At 39.9% G+C, this 20983-nt stretch overlaps 1 protein-coding gene across 2 annotated transcripts in view; it reads left to right on the top strand.

The window, feature by feature from the left end:
* LOC146509570 (roundabout homolog 2-like) overlaps window positions 1-20404 on the top strand; it is an 83512-nt gene extending 63108 nt beyond the window's left edge. For both annotated transcript variants that reach the window (XM_085173933.1, XM_085173931.1), the window contains 13 exons: window positions 4086-4210; window positions 4303-4474; window positions 5445-5621; window positions 6694-6720; window positions 6880-6919; window positions 8484-8611; window positions 9282-9554; window positions 10352-10514; window positions 11947-12204; window positions 13055-13257; window positions 16467-16628; window positions 16769-17023; window positions 18919-20404. In XM_085173933.1, the coding sequence (XP_085030059.1) occupies window positions 4086-4210; window positions 4303-4474; window positions 5445-5621; window positions 6694-6720; window positions 6880-6919; window positions 8484-8611; window positions 9282-9554; window positions 10352-10514; window positions 11947-12204; window positions 13055-13257; window positions 16467-16628; window positions 16769-17023; window positions 18919-18920 (1985 nt within the window). In that variant the 3' untranslated portion in view covers window positions 18921-20404. The remainder of the gene's footprint in view (window positions 1-4085; window positions 4211-4302; window positions 4475-5444; window positions 5622-6693; window positions 6721-6879; window positions 6920-8483; window positions 8612-9281; window positions 9555-10351; window positions 10515-11946; window positions 12205-13054; window positions 13258-16466; window positions 16629-16768; window positions 17024-18918) is intronic.
* Window positions 20405-20983: the final 579 nt, after the last annotated feature.

The raw sequence follows: 20983 nt of genomic DNA, 5'->3' as shown, positions 1-20983 counted from the left end.
TTGCTGCATCACTCTCGTTGTGTTTTCACATTGAATGGGCTCTTCACCCCCGGATTCAACCTGTCAGTACAGAGCTTAACTATAAAAATTCTAAGGAGCATTTGAACATTTGGTGGAAACTATCTCAGCTGTGGTGTCAAAAACACTGGCTTTTAGATGCACCAACTCAGCTGTGGAGTGAAGGATCTTAGGCAGGTGGAGAGGAGACAACTTTGAAAGAAATATGCACAAAATTTCAATTGTGCATATGAATCTTACAGGTGGAGTCACTGAATCAGTGCTACTGATTAAAGGATTCATGCTCTCATTGATTCTCATTAACTTTCTCTATACCTTCCAGTCAAATCACCCAATATTTATTATTTAAAGCCCCTGATGTGAAAATTCACTTTAACCTTGAATATGGTTGTGTGACAATCCCAACTAAACATCCACTCACTAGCTTTTTTTTTCACCGAAATTGCAAGCCGTTACCGGCTCATCTGAAAATGTGCTAAAAGCAATGAGAGTTACTGTCCCCTCTTTGCAAAAGATCTCCATAACAACTGAGCAAACATGATCGGGTGATACAGGCTATGGCATTAAGGTTAACACTGTTTTCAAATTTAATCAATTCCCCTGAAGGTGAGACTGCATTTTGGACTTCAAGAGTAAAAAAAGTGAATGCACTGTATCAGCATTCATTTACAGCGGCTACATATGTTGCCTGTGGGTGAACAAGACAATATCTTCACTTACTTCATTGCATCATTCAGGTGTTGCATCATTTGAACGGTGTGGAACTTGGCTTGCGCTGAAAAACAAGTCATGACAAGGCCATTAATGTCAGAGAAAATATTAGCCCAAAGCATCTGTGTTTGATGATGAGTGGATCACAGGGCTGCATCTTCCCCCCAGTAGGAGAACAGGGCTAGCTTAGTCTAGGGGATACAGCTGGTGGAAAAAAGAGAGACTCACCTCACTGGAGCCCAATTAAAACGGCCACACAGGATCACAGAGGTCTTTGCAGATGGGGGCATATGGTCTGCTCAGGGATACCTAGAAACAAGGCATTGTGGTACAGGGGAAAAATTGCCTCGCTCAACCTATTCTCTACTGCACAGAAATGCAATTCTTGCAAAAAATTGCAAGAAAATTACTTGTTATCCATCAAAGGTAGATTGGAAATGAAGTTCCCTACTGCACAAGGGAGAATTTGTATACTAATGCACCTCACAACCTTTCAGTGAGTTTAAAGAGGAGAGTAGGCTTTCAGCCAGTATTCACAGCAAGTCAAATGAACCCATGAGTCAAGGTTCTATGCTTGTATAGTTGTTAAAATGAGAACCTCTGATCTGACCTGGTCTCATATGGACATTAGTGAAGCTAAAAGATGAAATTCTCATATGAAACAGAGCTCCCTTCTCTTGCTAGATAGAGTTTATTACAGTTTTTTTGTTTTTGTTTTTGGGGGGCGGGGGCAGATGTGTTGTAGAGTAATGTTCACCAGTTTATGAATTAATTAGCTTAAATTATGCATCCATTTGCATAACAGGTTATGTTTACTACTTCATATCCTGCATAGCAGAACATTAAGCAGCTTTAGTAGCTTTTGTTTAATTGCACAGCTGTGGGTAAAAAAAACTCTGAAATGTTTACTTAGACATTGGAAGCATTAATTGCTTGAAATTACTCTCTAGCTACAGTTCACATCAGTCCTAATATAAGTATTAGTCACATTAGTAAGAACATAATCTTTGACCTTTTCTTGGTTTTGCAGCCATTTATAGTAACATTATCCCGAGTCATTACTGGTATTCTAGCTATTATTCATCCAGGGGGATTGTTGTGGTACATATGGAAATTGTAGAACTACACTTAATGGTTCCTGTCTTCTCCTAATGCAGACCTTTGACTGACTGGAAAGGCACTGTTTGCTAAAAGAGCACCTCTGAAATGACATCTGGAAAGCTGAAAGTTACTTGGATAATTGTGACCTGATATTACCCTACTTGGAGCACTGAAGGCATTTAGTGGTCATTGCCCTCCTGCAGTTTTTTTATTGGTCACTCTACTACTGCTCTAAGCTTGCTCTAAGCTTACTAGGTGCCTTGTGGAAAGTGTATGAAGCAGCATTATTATAAAATATACAGACAGTGGTAGTATTTCCAGAATAACATGCAGTGACAAAAGGAATGAATACTTTTGAAATAAAATGTTAAATGTGGTATAATCAGAAATTATGATCATTTCATTTATTAAAAAAACTGTGGAACCGTGTACATGCCCATTATTCTGTGTACTTTCTGACTTATAGCATACCTTCTGATTTTATCTGTATATGTGTAATTTCCTTTTTTCAGAAAATCAAAACTGAAAAGATAAACAAAACTGACAAATAAACTGTTCCTGGCTGAGGTTTTGAAAGCCCCCCCAAAAATCCTCAAACAGTTGTAGAGGTCTGTGTTTTATGGAATGCTTTGTTTGTTTGTTTTTTTCTCCATCAGATTTGTTATTATGATTAGATTTTTGTTTTCAGAGACAAAAGGATTGCCTCAAATATTATGAGCCCGAAGATGAATATTAGGAGCCTTCTTTGTTCAGACTGTTGATGACTTAGAAAGTTGAATTCCTTCACCTGTAATCAAATTGGAATTACTTGAATGAAAGGAGTAGAGATTTGTGGCAGGATGATATGGTATAATATAATATCCTGTATTTTATATTTGACTCTTGCTTCATTGCGTCTGTATTTTTTCCTTCCTTCTGAACAATAGTCATCTCAATACTGGGACAGTACATTTGTGTGAGTCTGTTTAACGGTAATTGCTTTGGAAAGTCAATACTGCCTAAATGTCTGAATATAGATATCCTCAAACTGGGCTCAGTTAATTTGTTAAATGTAATAAAAATAAACCGCATCTCCTATGGCTGATTTAATTCCTTTGTCCTGCCAGCCTGTCAAGTACTTTGCAGACACAGCCATATCTGTTCATAGCCGCTCTTTTAAGCACAAGCTACATTATACAGGGAGATTTGTTTCATCTGGCAACAAAAGAAATCTATTGTTTTGTCATCTTTTTGCTATGTAAATTACCTGAGGCTGATGTTGAGCTTTGCAGATGTCAAATAACTGGCAGAGGTCAGGATCAAATCTTGCACAAATGCTCTGTCATACACTTCTAATATGCTGTTGTGTCATTAGTTCATATGCGCTAATACATGGCTTGGTGCTTTTGACTTTGAGTTGGCCGAGTACAGACACCATGTCCATTTTGAGAAGTTGACTCACGAGGCCCATTTTCACAATGGCCCACCTGCCTTTACTTCTCAGTACAGTAAGACAGTGCCTTCCATATATTGAAACACTGTGATTAGTATTGTTATTATAAACCTCCTTAATCGGGCTCAAACTAGCTGTTTCATCCATTCAGTCAGAACGTAATGATGATTTTATTAGGAATCGAGAGAGACTATGTGCCCAGGGATTGCCTGATTTGCACAGTGTCATAGATATGATATTTTTGCCTCCTGCTGCCGATAGTTTCTTTAAATTTTACATCTATCTATGGAGGGTGCCACAATCTCTAATTTAAAAAAAGAACTATTAAAGTTTGTTTTTTATGGCCTTAGTCTCCACATACATACCAAGAAATCACCTCAAACTCATTATCAGACATGGGTACTGAACAATTTTATTCAAACAGACATGCTAAATTGAGTGCATCTACACTGGAAGCATTTGCATGTGGCCAATATGGTGTAGTGCGCGTAGGACATGATGAAAGTGATTTACTTACTGGGTTCAGCAACACAATAAGAATCTCACTATTAAGATAAGAAACTGAGATGAAGTACTCCCAGCAGCCATCTGCCAGGCTGGCGTAGGAAATAGAAAAACCCATGTTGTTTGGCTTGCTGAATTAATATGAATTGAGGTAGCGAGTGAGACAAATCCCTCTTTGACATATGACAAAAGAAATAAATAAAACAAGACACACTCGTTTTTCAGAATAAACTATGTGTAGTGATGTCATTCTTTCTTTCTTTTTTACCTTTTCTTTCTTTAATCTTTTTTACCCCCCTTTCCCGGTGTGACCCATCAGCACCAAGTGCGCCTCCACAGCAAGTGACAGTGCTGACAGTGGGAAACCACAACAGCACATCCATCAGTGTATCCTGGGACCCTCCTCCTTCTGACCAACAGAATGGCATCATACAAGAGTACAAGGTGAGCCCAGGCTTCTCCAGACTGAATAGTTTAGTGATTTGGTGATGTACAACCTCACAATGAAATCTGTCTGGTGTGTCTGTCTTTGTCAGATCTGGTGTTTGGCCAACGAAACTCGCTTTCATGTCAATAAGTCTGTGGACGCGACCATCCGTTCAGTGGTAGTTGGGGGTCTGCAGACCGGAGTGCAGTACCGTGTAGAGGTGGCTGCAGGCACCAGCGCAGGGGTGGGGGTCAAGAGCATACCCCAGCTCATCACTTTGGGTAATCCACTCTCTCTTTCTCACAAACACTCACACACACGCCAAACCTCGAGTCAAATAAAACGACCCCATGATAGGAGACCTAGGTCTCTATCACAGATTGGGGGTCTGGGAAAATGATTTATCAATTTATCGCACTTGAAGAAAGAAAATTGCGCTTTACAACGCCAGATGTCTATAGAGAAATCAATAGCAGTTCATTAAGTGTAGTGCCTGGTAACACTGTGCCAAGTACTGTTAGCCATATCAATAATCCTCTCCAATATGTGTGCAGCTGGCGCTAACAAAGTAGACAGTGTTTTTGTAGGAGCTTATCAGCCTATCACATCTTATGAAATCACTAAAGGATGCCCAGCGTATATAAGCCCAGAATCAATATGGGAGCTCAGGCCAGATGCTCTTCATCTGTGACTTTTGACTGATATATAATAACACCCCTAACGCCCAGAGAAAGGGAAACAGGCCTGTGGAATGAAGTTTAATGATGGGGGGGTGGTTCCTGCTGGAGACTGTGAATCTAATTTCACAGCACAGTAGCCGCAACAGAAAATCAAACTCTGTCAGAGCTGCTCTGTCAATCTTGTGTCTTGCAGCTCAAGTTGATAAGTGCACTGCTGAATTGATTAACGCTATATTGGATGCACTGATGCTGTTTTTTTTTATCTCTTTGTGTTTGTATTTTTTCACGGGCTCTTCTTTCGGTGGTCTCTGTAGTCCATGTGTCCTGGTTTGATACATAGTGTGTTCCACACTTCTTTGATTTGCTTAAACTTGTACATTTTCACCACATTTATTTATCTCTATGTCAAACATTGTGATGATATTGAATAAAATTTTGTTACAATTTAATTTCTCTGAACTGTATTTTTTCCTGCTCAATTTTTTTTTTAATCCCATTCAGTCACTGATACTGAAATTAAAATTCTAAATTCTTTCCCTTTTCTCGCTGTGTGGGTGTGTGGTGCCTCCAGGTGCAGAACTGAGGGACGTAATGACAGGATCGGACAGCAACAACAGCATCTCAGATGTGGTGAAGCAGCCGGCCTTCATCGCTGCTTTGGGAGGGGCTTGCTGGATTGTCCTCATGGGCTTCAGTGCCTGGCTGTACTGGAGGAGAAAAAAGAGGAAAGGACTTAGCAACTATGCAGGTAAAAAAAAAAAAAATCAATTTACATGGTTCTGCATCAAAACTGGCTCACAAAGCAAAGTAGGTCTCTCTCCAGCGGAAGCTGATGCCATCACAGATGTGACTCCATTTGAGCTGGCTGAAACGCAGAACAAAGAAAATGTATTCAGCGCGGATGGAAATAGGCCCTATTTACTTTAATTCACTGTGCACTGATGTGCATCGACTGTGCTGCGTTCCATCAGCAGCACACCTCAACACTCTAATACATTCATGCGAGATAAGTAATTTAACATCCCCTTCCATTATCAGACCATGCCTGGTGTTGTTTGCACATTAACATGAGGTACATCTAGGTTTATGTATGGAATATTCTTTTATTCCACTGCGAGTCGAGCATGAAGCTGTGTGCAAATTTCATATTGCGTATTGCAGCTTTTATTTAGTGACTTGTGGAGAGAGCAGTGCGATTTCCTAATTCAGCAGGGATTTATGTGATTGAGGGCTGGTTTTTTGATCCCTTTCTTCAAAAACTGCAGGAGAGTTTAAGTCCAAAATTTCATATTTCCATTTGGAAAACAATGGATTCTTTTTTTTCTTTCTATAAGAACCATTGACTCATTGGATCATTGATTTCTTCATTTTTAAATAATTTATAGCAATAGTTTAAAAATGCTATTGCTATTGCATCAGAAATTGTCTTTCTTGTTGCACACGTATTGTTTCAAGATGTATTTTGGAAGGCTTTCATAAAAAAATAGAATTATGATGAGAGTGCAGATCACCTAAGGCGAGTAAAAATAAAAAAAAAGGTTAAAAATGTCACCTTCATTTAAACTTCTCCCTCAGGGCAGTCAGTGTAAATCAGAAAATGCTGAAATGTTAGCTGCGTTATTGCCCAAGCTTCATCAAAATATGATCACAGTGCTGACATATCAGTGATGGATGAACAAACAAAGCAAAAATGAAGGCACACAATCTACATCTTTCGAACACGAGAGCATTTTGAATCTTTTTTAATATTTCTACGCACTCTTTATGCCACTTGATATGCCTTCTGATACGCACGCTCTTTATGTCTCTTTTAATTGCAGTTCAGTCCTTCACCTTCACTCGAGCAGGTATGTCTTTACATTGTGCCATTATATATACAATATCCCGGCAATTTAGGTGCCTTCATTCTTGACAGCAGTAATGTATCAGCCATTCAAATCTACAGTCATGCTGTTGATTACTTGACAGTTTAATTGTTTCTCTCTCCTCCCTCTTTTCCCTCCAAGTGACATTCCAAAGAGACAGAGGCCTGATCCGCAATGGAAGGTGAGAATTTCTCCACTAAAACCCTTCAGAAACCCTACTGCTAAAGCTTCCAAGCTGACATTTCGGTTTCACACGGTGAACTTTTTAATGACACCATGCTATTGTAAAACTTAATATGAAGAGTTCTCTCCTGATGAATGGAATTTGCATTTATGCCCCCCCTACCCCAACCCCCGCCTGTTCATATTGTATCAGTGCACGATTTCCACTGTTGTTCACTGTGATGAAATCATTAATCACTCCTTTGAACTGGGAGCTACCAATTAATGCAGGTGTTTTAGTCACCGGCGCCCTTCTCAGTTCATCTGAGTGTGCCAGAGGTCAATAAAGGAGGGGAGAGGTGATGAATGTGCTGTTTAAAAAGCTTGGCCTAGAGTAAGTAGAGTCATGGGTTTTATGTGGAGACAGAAGAACAATGCGTCGGACCTTGAGACTCCTCTCAGTGGCCGATAGAATTTCCAGACTGCTCAAAACGCCCAAAGCAAAGACAGCGTGTCCACAGAATATCAAAGTATTCCTGAAAACAACAGGGGGAAAGAGGTGAATTTGCTCTGTGGACAGTGGTTTGCTCTACATATTTGTTACACCTAAGCAAGCAGATAAGCCCAAAGCCAGAACAAATGTTGCAAGTAATAGACTAAAAATAAACGCTTTCTTGTAAAAACCCTTTCGCATGAGTGCCTTTCTCCACACTGAAGGTGCACAGACTGCTCGCTCTACTGTGCGTAGCTTTGCCCTGTTCTTCTAAGGAAATATATGTAAATATATGTATTATGCTTGTGTAGTTTAAAATGGAAATTATTGACGTAATTGTTTGAACACCTTTGAGCCATCACCAAGTCAGCTGTGGACAACTCCCCTGGCACTTGGTAAATCAGGCTCAGTGGAAAACTCACTGTAAAGCTGCACATTAAGTAAACATATGCAGACACACGGTATGTTTACTTAATGTGCAGGCATGTGAATGTTTTGCCATTTTTACAGCAGCTGATATAGAGGGAGTGTAAAATGTATTTTTCTATTTTTTGTTCCTCCCTGAATTGCTGCCCACAACTTTCCTACCTTGAAGCGAACGCCTTTATTCGTGGACGTTGTACTTCACAAAGACAAAATGACATGGTAGCGTTCCTAAACCACCTAATGGGCTTTTGCTGTCTCTGTTGCTATGGAGACTGAGCAGCAGTGTAGCTGATCTGCCAGAGGCTGTCCATGATTCTCAATTTAAAATGTAAATTTCTGTTGTGCTAAGGCTCTAAAGTGGATTTAGTGTGTATTTAGGCCTGCCTTGCTTCTCCAGGGAGAGTTAGGGGTGGTAGAGTCGAGGGGAGGCAGAAGTCTGATTTATAGACTTGCCATTTTATGTCTCTCTGTTGTTTATTGTTGCCTGCGTGCTCGGCTGCTCCACGGGCGAGAATATGCTGAATGAGTTTTCGCATCAATTTGTTGTTGATGCAGCAGGAAGAAAATGAGCAGGGCAGGCTGAATATTTAACAATGCCACTGGTTCTCTGGTGTCCTTTCCACCTCTCATCCACCTTTGTCTGACTTTAAACATTCTCTCACAGCCGTCCAGGGTTGTTAAAAGCAGGTGATCCAGGCCTCCCCTGGTTAGCTGACTCCTGGCCTTCCACAAGTCTCCCAGCTAACGGGGGCTTAGGGAGTCCAAAAGGCGGCAGCAACTTTGGCCGAGGAGGTAAGAAACATAAACAAGCCGGAGCGATGAAGAATACGGTTTAGCGATGCCTAGTTGGACAGTTTTGACGTTGATCCCTTGGGAAGCATGCTGACAGGATGTCACACTTAAGCACATATACACAAATAGGTTAACACACACACGCACAAATTAAAACAGCCTTTAAGGGCTCTGTTTTACTAATTTGATGTGACAAGCCTGATATCTGGCTTAAATTTGCACTTTTTAGATATATTTTTCCCCATCATTCTTTGTCATGCTCTGCCATTGTGCGTTTTTCGAGGTTGCGCACAGTGGTTGAAGTATATTGGTTTCCATTATGTGTTTGTATGCCTACATGTTCTCAAAGTTCAATGGAACCCTGGTTAGCTTCAGGCTTTATTCGTGCAAGACTGTTGAGCTGAAGGTTAGCACTGTTTGAGCATCCCTCTTGTGAGCACTCCACCCGGCTCCCACAGAGCATTGCATGCTAATTATGGTTGTTGATAATCACTTTCATTTATATCAAGTCCATTTGAGAAATGTATTTAACTAATACAGAGTGCTAGAGCAGCAGGGAGTGTTAATGACCTTAAAGATCGTTAACTTCATGTCAACTTATCTCTCCATGATGCCTTTTCCATTTCCCTCCCCTCTCTGTGTTCATCCTCTTTTTTTGCCGATGTTTTAGATGTTTTACCGTCTGCAGCGGTGGAGAAAACTGGTACCATGCTGTCTGATGGTGCCATCTACAGCAGTATCGACTTCATGGGGAAGGCAGGCTACAGCAGCCCAGCACGAGGCACTCAGCCCACCCCCTATGCCACCACTCAAATACTTCAGTCCAATAGTTTCCACGAGCTGGCGGTGGATAGGCCAGATCCCCGCTGGAAGGCTTCTCTTCAAGCCCAGCAGGAAATAGCAAACCTGGGCTACTCGCTAACTGACAGACGCCCTGGCAGTGGTATGAGCCACGATGAAATGATTAAGATCTTTGTTTATTTGATTGTTTTTGGTTTTGTTTTGGGGTTTTTTCATTTTATGATAAACTCCTTGGGTCTCTGTGAACTAAGTGCAGCATTTTTGCAGCAAAATCACAAGCACTTTTTTCCCTATCATTTAAATTACTGGGAGCTAAACCAAGCAAAGACCAAACTAGGAAGGAGAGAATTTGTTTACATATTCACTAAAAATAAACCCTTAGGATAATGTCCTTAATTACTCTTCTGTCTTCATCACAATTGTACCCTGGGAGCTTATCTTGCCTAGAAATGTCACGCAATCATGACACATTTCTTTTGGGTTAATTTGATTAGATGGAAGAAGAAAATCCCTCAGTGTTTGGAGCTATTTATGTAGCTTCTATACATTTAGTAAAGTCGTGGAGGCTTTTCTGTGTGTGTTTTCTTCTTTTTTTTTTTTTGCACTATAGGCCGTGTGCTCAGTTAAATGTCAAGCTAACCACAGATAAAGAGAACAAGTGGAGAAGCAACTTAAAGTGGTTTGCCGCAGGTTTTGATGCCTATTTAAGAAATGTCAACATTTAGAAAATGTTGTAATGTGCTGTCAGCACACAGAAAAGACGAATAATGAAAACTGGGTAGAAGACAGGTTGGGTAAAAGTTCACAGAGAGAAGCAGCAGAGAAAGATAGAAGGTACCTTTTTTCCAAGCAAAACCGAATGTGTGTGGACTGAGAGTAGAATAATACTCTTGCGTATTTTGTATAGAGGAAGCTAAACCTCTCTTTGTCTATCCCCAGGTGCAAAGGCTGGGAAGAAAAAGAAGCTAAAAAGTGGAACAAAAACCTCTAAATCAAATGGGACATGTTGGGCTAATATGCCTCTGCCACCACCACCCATGAACCCCCTGCCTGGGACTGAGGTTGACCTTGACTGTTACCCCCAGGAAAATCATGGAGGAGGGTAATGTACTTTCATATGTCATCAGTCTCTACTAAAACACATAAAAACAGAAAAGAAACACATGCAAACACAGAGCCTGCACTTGGGGCCCAAGCAGAGTGTATGCCCCATGGCTCACGGGGTTGGGAAGCGCATCTGTAACCGGAAGGTTGCCGGTTCGATTCCCGGGTTTTCTGTCCTGGTCGTTGTGTCCTTGGGCAAGACACTTTACCCTACCGCCTACTGGTGTTGGCCAGAGGGGCCGGTAGCGCGATATGGCAGCCTCGCCTCTGTCAATCTGCCCCCGGGCAGCTGTGGCTACAACTGGAGCTTGCCTCCAGTGTGTGAATGTGAATGAATGGTGGCATTGTAAAGCGCTTTGAGTGCCTTGAAAAGCGCTATATAAATCCAATCCATTTTTATTATGCATGGGTGGCTTTGTGTTATTATCAGAATTTGGATATAAGCTCCCTGTTTAATTTACCTTGTGAAAGAAAAAAAAATTAGCTGTATTAGCCTGTTAAACGCTAGTACCCCAGTTAGCTGAGGGACTGCTGGCCTACATTTAGCCCTTTTGGCTAAGACTAAGCTAAAGTCTTTGTTATGAAAAATGGATGTGGTCGCCATGCTGCCCCACACTAATTTCTGAACTCTGCAATGTGAAGCGTTTTTATTTGTTTTTTGTCTATGCCATGTTTTTTCGAGTTAGAAGTGACTATATTTAAACCGCATGATGAAGCGCTAACAGTCTGAGCTTAGTTAGCAAGCTGTATCCTTAACATAGCTGCTAATAAGTGCTAATTAACATATAAACAAAACACTATAATTTAACTCAACAAAATGAAAAAGTTCTTGGAGTGAGTTAAATTTTTTTGTTATTTATCTAGCACGATTTCTACAGTTGTGAAACCACTGGGTGTGTTTGAACCCAACCACTAGCTGGGGATCTTTCTGTGCCTGTGTGGGTTCACACCAAAGATATCCATATTAGGTGCTTGTCTTTGGATTATGATAAATCCAAACAGGGAGCTGGTTTAAAGGGGGAGGGGCCTCAAAGCTGAAGGCTCTGTCTCCCACTGTATTGTTGGAAGCTCTAGGAACCACATGTAGGCCTGCACTTAGAGAGCAAAGTGCTCTATTGGGATAATATGATATGATGATGAGATATGACAGATGCTGATTTTTCTGAAAAAAAGTGCTACTCTCTGTGTGGTAAATCTTCTAGAGCAGATGTCTTCAGGACCACATTTTTCCATCCTGAATTGCACAGTCACACTTGCATTGTAAAGCCTAAACATTGTGGCTGCTATTTTCTGATCATTTAAAAGTGTTGAGAACACTTTTGTTAGTGGAATATTTACAGGTATTTTCTGTCTTTGGCATACATCTCTAATCAGTTATTTAGGAAAGTCAATGTGATGCTTAACATGAAAACATTTTGTCCACATGCCAGATATGACAACGGCAGCTGGGCACCACCAATGTCTGTCCAGACCTACCGCCATCAGAATTTGGAAAATGAAGTAGAGGAAGAGAGAGGTCCCACTCCTCCCCTGAGAGGAAGGTCCTCCTCCCCGGCGGCAGCAACTTTTAGTCAGCCTTCGTCATCCTCTCTCAGCTCTGCCCACCATGAAGAAATGCAGTCCATCTTGCAGGCTCACTTGGATGAGCTGACTAGAGCCTACCAGTATGAAGTGGCCAAGCAGGCATGGTAAGAATCCCTTGTAAAGCTAGGTTTTATATAAATTTATTTATATAGCACTTTTCAATATACAGTAAGCATCACAAAATGCTTCACAACCAAAATGCTAGAACACCAAACAAGGAAATGCAAAGATGTCTTTTTAAGACCACATTTCATATTCTTGTTTTTGGTAATAATGTGAAAGTGTGAAAGCTTTGCATGGCAACGCAGATCCATTCAACTATGTTTGCTTTGCTCTGTTAGAGAGATGCATGTAATTTTATTCATTTTATTCTGGTGAAAGTTTGGATTTTGCATATCAATGGAAAATGTCTGAGCGCCTTTCAATGCTGGTATTTACATGTGTCAGCTCAGACCTGCGGCCCGTGTGTCTTGCAAGTGATAAAAACATCTCTCCATTGATTACACCTTTGATGGAGCATTGGAAAACTTGACAAGTCAGTGGCGACATGGAGGGTAATGACTGGGTTTAGTCTTACATGCTGTTCTGACATCAGTAAATAGAGTTAGTAATTATGCATGCATCTCCTCTATGGTGGGATGCGAGCCATCATGGAGGACAGCTGTGCGGGAGATAACAGGCATGTTGGTGACAGCCCTGCCCATCCAGATATCCTTAATCCAGTCCAATTACAACTCCATTGTGTTAGCACAACACACACCAGCACTGAGAAAGTAATCAGTAAAATCACTGCAGGCATTCATAGTGTATGCACATTGCATCTCCACCCTCCTGAATATCTACTGATTCTGAATTTGTAATGCTTGTTTTGCAGCATTTTTCATGCCCATTATCTGACTTCTGTTGCTTTAAAAACATTTTATTAATACACACTGTTTCCCCACATTTGAATAGGCATATGAAAACCAGTCCAAATGTGTCCAACTCCCCAATCGACTTCATGTCTAGTACACTGGGTTCTGATTTGGGAACCACTCTCCTTTCTGAAGACGAGGAGGAAGAGGAGGAGGAGGATGAAAGATATGCTGTGGTGTCAAAGAATTTGTGTGGCTTTGAATACACTCCTGGTCACAGCATGGATAACCTTGAGGGCTCAGGTAAAAATGTTTTAAAAATTAATTGCTGCCTTCATTTTTAAGTGAATAGACCACTGAGTCATTGACACTATGAGGTCATGCTCACATGGAAATATGGGTAAATAATAATGCATAGGTGCTGAAAATATGACAGATATTAACATGCATGCTCTAATTATATTTTTATACGCCTACACCAAGTTCACCGGTAGAACTTTCATTAGGAATATGGATAATTAGTGAAACTGAGGTATGATTATTACTTATTTATGGTGCCCATTTTTAATTCATAGCTTTCACTTGATGTGTTCTCACTGAAGGCATGCCACTTTTAAGAATAATATCATTCCCATGTAAGAATGTAGTTAGTAGAAGTTTTTCATCTTCAGTGTAGTTGATGAAAAGCATAATGATAAAAAGAAAGAAAGTACAACCTCTCTCCATTTCCAATTTTTACGTTGGAGGACATAACTAAGAAAAACTTTTTTTTTTTTTAAATACAACCTCAGATGAACAACAATGCATTGCATATTACACCATGTAGCAAAAAATAAGCCAAAATGCTGAAGCAGTGTGTGAAAAACTAAGCCATGATTCAGTAGCTTATACAATTACCTTTAGCACCAAGTTTTAGCTGTTCTAGAGTCAAATGGCCTCACATTTGACTCTAGAATACTTTGGAACACAGATGAGTCCATATTTGACTCAGTGACTGCAAGGTTCCTGGGTCCCATGGCAAACTACAAGCCCAAACTATCCCCCTTCCATTACTGTGCTTGACAACTGGTGTGACGTGTTGGTGGTAATATACTGTCTTTGGCTTTTGTCAGATGTGGTGCTGGGCTGTATGGCCAAACATCTCCATTCAGAAGTCTTCAGATTATCCAGATGCAACTTTACAAACCTAAACCTTGCTGCCATGTTCTTTTCGTGAGACGAGACTTTCTCCTGGCAACCTGTTTCCAAACAAACCATACATATTCAGTCTTTTTCTAATTATACTGTCACAAACTTTAACTTTTCACATACTGACTGAGGCCTGTAGCATCTGAGATGTAGATTTTTTTTGCTTTTCTCTTTTTCAGTTTCTTTGAGGTGAGTTTACTGCAGAATCTACTCCTGGGAAAATTAGCAACTGTCTTGAATGTTTTTCACTAATGAATAATTTTCTCACAGTGGAATGATGAACTTCAGATTGTTTGGAAATGGCCTCATAATGCTTTCCAGATTGATTGGCAGCAGTAACGGCTTCTCTAGGATCACTGTGGATGGTTTTCCTCCTTGGTATTGTGTTAACACACACCTGAATGCTCCAGACTAAAACTGCAAAAAGTAGTTGCTATTAATGCATTTGATTAGTAACCTAATTAAGGCTTTAAGTGAGGCTGTATTTAGACTTTCACACATCATTTCAACATTTTTCCTTAATTTTTGTCAAATAAATAATGGCACTATCTAATGTCCCATGCATTGTTGTTCATGTGAGGTTGTATTTAAATAAGTTTAAGACATGCTAAGGAACAGATGATTATTTGTTATGTCCTGATACGGAAAACGTTAGAATTGAAAGAGGGTGTGCTTTCTTTTCACCATGACTGCATATGAATGGGAGACATGTGGATATAGTTATGATTCACTGAAAGGAAACATGTGTTTTGCTGTCATCACTACTGAAAAACCACAAAAGTGTAGATTTAAATCATATAACAATACAGAAGTCAAAACGCAACAAAAGGAAATCTGTCTCTTATCAGAGATTTTGAATGGGGTACTTAAGAAAAGGACGATATCAAAGAGGAGACAATTCTGCTTTTCTTCTTCATACATTCAGCCAATCTCAGAAACTGCATTCATGTCAGATAGTTTCTGAAATACATTTTTTAACTCGCAACAAGAAGAAGTGCCTTTTATGGTGGGTGACAACCAATATTGTCTTTTTAACAATATCCACTATCCAATTATCACACGTAAATAATGTAAAAACAGCAGTGAATAATCAAGAAAATCGGCTTTCTAACTTTTCAAGGTATTGCAGATTTCTTCAATATCAACACTCTATCTGCCAATGTGGTTGGGCCACTGAAGCTTGAAGTGAAAATGTTTTGCAGTGTGTAGCCTTGCTAATCAATTATGGGTCGGCAACACAAACACAAAAGCATAAAATGGATCATTTAATCACATGCATGCAAGCCCCCCGTACACTGTTCTGGTCTTTTAGGACATTGATTGGTCGTTTGGACCGCGATTAGCGCGGAATGTGATGCAGACACTACATATGGGCAAATGTAAAACAGTTTCATCATCTCAAGGATATTCAGATAGTTTAGGCTTAACCATTAATACCTCTTTATTCTTTTTCAAAGAAATATTCAGACAGTCTGTTAAAAGCTGCTCGAAGTCCTCCATGGATAGATGTCAAAGCAATAATATATGATATTTCAACATCTTTAGTAGTAAGAAACACATCTTGCATTTAAGATTTGATGCATTTATAAATAGGTTTACTGTGTGAAAATGTTTCTTTAAAGAGAAACTTGATGGCTTCTCCCACAGGGACAGGATTGTACCATTTTTAGACTCCATTGTTTGAAAGGTTAAGATTGAAATGTGAATTGAGAATATGTGTTTTTAAGCCCCTTTATTAACCCATTGTAGGGTAAAATGCAGGTCAGTGTGTCTAAAAATATTTACCAACATTAGCAATGCAAACATTTTATGAACTCATATTTAGCTGTCAAGAGTTCTTCCTATTTTAGAAGTGCATTCAGTCACGGCGAGGGAATTATTTCAGTCCAGTGAATCAAAACATGAATAAGGTTTTTTTGTGGTGGCAGTATTTCCACAGCGGCTGCCATATTGCATTTGTGGAGTACTTCTTTAAATAGTTTATTTATTTATTTTCAAATGCTTGTCTGGTTTTAGCGCTTGATTTTATAGTCACTCAAACAAAGAAAAACAGTTCTGTGCTCTGATTCTGGCATTCAGTAGCAATATGCTCTCATACCTTCTGTTTCGACATCACGTGTAGGCTAGGATGTAGAACAGACAGTTTTTGAAATTTCTACTATTTGTTGATTTCAATCGCAGCTTTGAGGTCCGCTATCATTCCAACTGACACGTTTGGCTTGTTAATAGATCTGCTGATCCTCTATGGGTTTTCCAAATACTTGGTTTTGAATTCATACCCAAACCTTAATATTCAATAACTGTCTCATTTCGGTCCATTATAGGTAAGGCCTCTGAGCAGTGTCTCTCAGACAGCTTTGGCACAGCAGACCATGGTACACAAGGCTCGCATAGCCTTGGACACAAGAGGGCACCACTCACTGCTAACAAGCCTCAGACAGACAAGGTTGGAACTCTTCCCAGACGAAGAGACACTAACTCAGACGGTGAGTCTGGACTTTAATACCCCCAGCTATTACTTTTTATTTATTTTAAGTCTTTTTAGTACATTTAATGAGAATGCCCATATCGTGACGTCTGATTCGTATCCTTTGCCAAACACCCTGATCTACCATCCACTCAATAGCCCACACACCAGCCATGAAGTCCCTGCACGGCATGGGTTCCCACATGCACAGTTCGTGGGCAGCTGCTCCCTCAGACCCCTCTGAGGAGTGCATGGTGAGTGTGTCCACGCTGGAGCGGCAGCATATGGCATCCTGGAGTGGCACGACATCATCCAGCAGGGCCACCCTGAGTAGGGGTTCAAACAAGAGAGCTGGCATAGAACCCTCCCACAACGGGCATCCTTCCACAAACGGCACAGAGAAAAGGGAACACTGTGAGTGTTCATCCTCAAAAGGATCTACTGTATTTGTGTGTGTGTGGGTGTGTGTGTGTGCACACATGTGTGCACATTACAAATATTGGATTGATCCTCTTGTAAAGCAAACACAAGCAAGAAAATAATAACATGCAAGTTTTCATGAATTCTGATGCATTTAATAGTTTTCACTCTGCAAAGATTAACATTAGACAGGTTCAGTTATATACTACATACACTGATCAGACACAACATTAAAACCACTTCCGTAATACCGTTTAACCTCTGAATATGACTAGTGGCATGTAAAGGTAAGGCTCCCACAGATTGGACTTTTTCCAGGACATCCTTCAGTTGTTCAGTTGAGTTGAGATCTGGAAAATTTGGAGGACAGTTAGAAAACTCTAGTCTTGAATGAAATTTACGGTATGAAGGAATCATCATTCGAATTAAAGGGGACAGGAAGGGGTGTAGATAGTCTGTAAGAATGTTTAGGCAGTTGATATATGTTAAAGGATCAACTACATGAGTGCCTTTACATAGTGTTACTGAGAAGAACATTGGCCAGAGCATCACTGTCACGGCTGGGGCGGCAGTCGTGTGGAGGGTGAGAAAGGAGGATCCAATAGCAGACAATGGTGGAGGTGCAAGTGGGTTTTATTTACAGTGCAAATAACAGAAGTGAGGGCAGGACAGAACATAAACCTAAACTGGGTGAAACTAACAAACAAACCTGGAACATAAGGTCAGCGGGAGAAACTCGGAGATAGCAGATGAGGACGGCAGAACAGAGAGACGTAGAGCAACATAGGGAATGAACACAGACAACGTGACAACAAACACAGACCGACACCCACTATATATACACACACACAAGGTAATCGGGTAATCGCAGACAGGCGGGGACACAGCTGGAACTAATGGACATAACGAGACACAAACCTACAAAGTAAAACAGGAAACACACAGACTGTTTTACACAACCAACTGGGGACAGGAACAGAACGCAGAGGAGAGACACAGGTAGGGATGATAGAAACACACAACTCAACCCCTAAGAACAAATACAAAATCAGAATAAACTAGAAAAATGACAATAATCAACTTAAAGCGCTGGGTCACCGACCCAGGACCATGACAATCACACTCCCAATGTATAATAGCTTCCTGTTATGCACCAGTGTCTTTCCTGCATAACAGGGAAACACACCTCACTGAAAATGTGATGTATAAGATCAGGCCACCAAGCACAGCTCCATTGTGTTTTCACCTTTCTCTCATAAGCAGCCTTAAGGCTTTCAGCAGTGGATGCTACAGGCTAGAATTCACTCTCCATGCCACCAGTTCAAACGTATCTTTTGTTGTATTTTTTGTAATGATCAAAACGTAGCATCTCAGTCATGTGAGATCAACAGACAGGACTGAGATGTTCTGATCAGTAGTGTAGCCATACCATTTTGGCTATTGGCAAAGTTCCTGACACTCTTATCCTTGCCAGTTTTTCCTAAATCTAACAAACACTAAGTGTTCTCTGGAGCAGTATACCACATTCAAGGGTTTGCAATATTAGCAGTGATGTTATATTCTACTAACAGTGAACCCCAAAGTTAAAAAGGCTGTTCCTATGAATGGTAAAATTCAGTTAAAAGAAACTGTAGAATCTGGTGGAAGGGGAATAATAAAATAAAGTCAGATCACCTGGGTTTTTTTTTTTATTTTAATTAAATTCCATACATAACCTAGAAAAAACAAAAACAAATTCAGTTTTGGTATAGATTAAACAAAATCTTTTGTCTTGTCACCTCAGACACATCCTGAGAGTGGCAGCTGTAAATCCAGATTGTGCGAGTAAAGTTTTTTATATCATCCAGACTTTACATCGTTTCCTTTGTGTCTGTCTGTCTTTCTTTCAGAGTTTATGTGAAGCATCATTCCCCGCAGTTGCTGCCTGTCCCAGGACACCTTGTTTATAAGCGCTATGAGATTTTTCTCTGCGAGTGACACTGTATGATGTTTGGAAGATGGAGAGAAGACAGAATAAAGACAAAGAAGCAAAATTGTGCAGGATAAAATGCAGAGCTGTAAATGTCATGTACAGACACAGACACCACTCTCACAGTGTTATTTTCATCCCCCTCTTCAAAAGAGTAAACAGTGCGTTATATGTCCGCTTCTATTTTCTGTCACATGGTGTACAACAATTCACACAGTGGAGATGAGGAAGAAAACACACAACTAACAAAATGACTAATGATTCAAATGAAAAAGGACTTGCATAATTTGTAAATAGATTTTTTAAATGTTTTTCTCTTTCTTTTGCTTTGCTATGCAAGCCAAACCCAATGTTGTCTTTTTTTGTGATTTATTACCGTGAGTCCTTTTTTTCATTAATGCTCAAACTGTTAGCTTGTTTTGATGAAGCTACTGTATCATTGTATTTTTGCACAGAGCATTTTGGTGAAAATAAGCACAAACCCATTGTCAGCTAAGCTGAGGAGGAGAATCATAATGGCAAAGAGGGGAATCGAGAACATAAACAAAAAGACATGTATACTTGGCTGTGCTGTATTTTTTGTTTTTTTTTTTTTAGAAATGTTCATCTATTGAGAATTATGAGGCAAAAAACACGGGCGAAAACTAATATGCCAAAATAACTAACTGTGTTTCATACTTGTTTTGCTGGGAAACCTATTATGCATTATACTAAAAATGTTTCTCAACAAATGGTTAATAGAAGATTTTGTATGGTAACCAAGTAACACATCAGCTGTGATATCCAAAGCAAACACAAATGGAAATATACTTCTCTGCCATTCCCAGCATTAATCTCTTAATACATATTTATATATATATCTGTTCCTTTTACAGTTACATCCAGTGACATGATGATAGTGCAATATTTAAAAATACAATATGACAGTTGACAGGAATTTGGAGCAGGTCACCTATAATGCATTGGATAGATTAATTAAAAATGTCCAATGTCACTTGTAGAGAAATAGGATGTTTTAATGACATGTGTTTATGATGTTAAACATCAAAGAAATGATACTGTTCAAATTTGTTGTTATGAACGACAGAGCAGAATGGTTATGGATTTCCACTATCATCAACATGTATAGACTTGAATGACTGCCAAATTGAAAGATGTTTTGTAAAATTTAAAAAAAAAAAATACAGCCAATTATCATTTTCTGCCAGTGAGATTGGGAATGTGATGTCTTTACATTTGTTTGGATGGTTATGTTCTGACCGTTGTTCTGGTAATGGCTCTCCCTATGAAGAATCTTTACATGCCAGATTGGTTTGCCCTCAGGAATACACAGCCACATACAGTAGGGCCATTTTTTTTTCCAATCCTATGATGCAAAATAAAATGTGTATGTGAAAATTAACAAAGTTTGAAATATGATTTGTATTTAACAAGAAATGCCCATTTTGGATTTTTCTGAAACAATTAAGCAATTTTTACATTACAAATGGTTTTAAAATATACTCCACAGTTACAGTTTAAACTAAAGAAATGTTATTCCATATATATATACATATATATACATATATATATATACGGCCGTCTTCTTCTGTTTGTCTACCACCACTATGTCCGGTTGGTTAGCCACCACCATTTTGTCCGTCTGTATCTGGAAGTCCCACAGAAGAAGACGGCCGTAGTGATCGATGTAGCGGTTCCGAATGACAGCAATATCAGGAAGAAGGAACACGAGAAGCTGGAGAAATACCAAGGGCTCAGAGAAGAGCTTGAGAGGATGTGGAGGGTGAAGGTAACGGTGGTCCCCGTGGTAATCGGAGCACTAGGTGCGGTGACTCCCAAGCTAGGCGAGTGGCTCCAGCAGATCCCGGGAATAACATCGGAGATCTCTGTCCAGAAGAGCGCAGTCCTGGGAACAGCTAAGATACTGCGCAGGGCCCTCAAGCTCCCAGGCCTCTGGTAGAGGACCCGAGCTTGAAGGATAAACT

This window comes from Neolamprologus multifasciatus, chromosome 10, assembly GCF_963576455.1.
Source record: "Neolamprologus multifasciatus chromosome 10, fNeoMul1.2, whole genome shotgun sequence".
Taxonomy (NCBI): domain Eukaryota; kingdom Metazoa; phylum Chordata; class Actinopteri; order Cichliformes; family Cichlidae; genus Neolamprologus; species Neolamprologus multifasciatus.
Note: the sequence above shows the minus strand (reverse complement) of the source record. Positions and strands in the feature narration are given on the sequence as shown.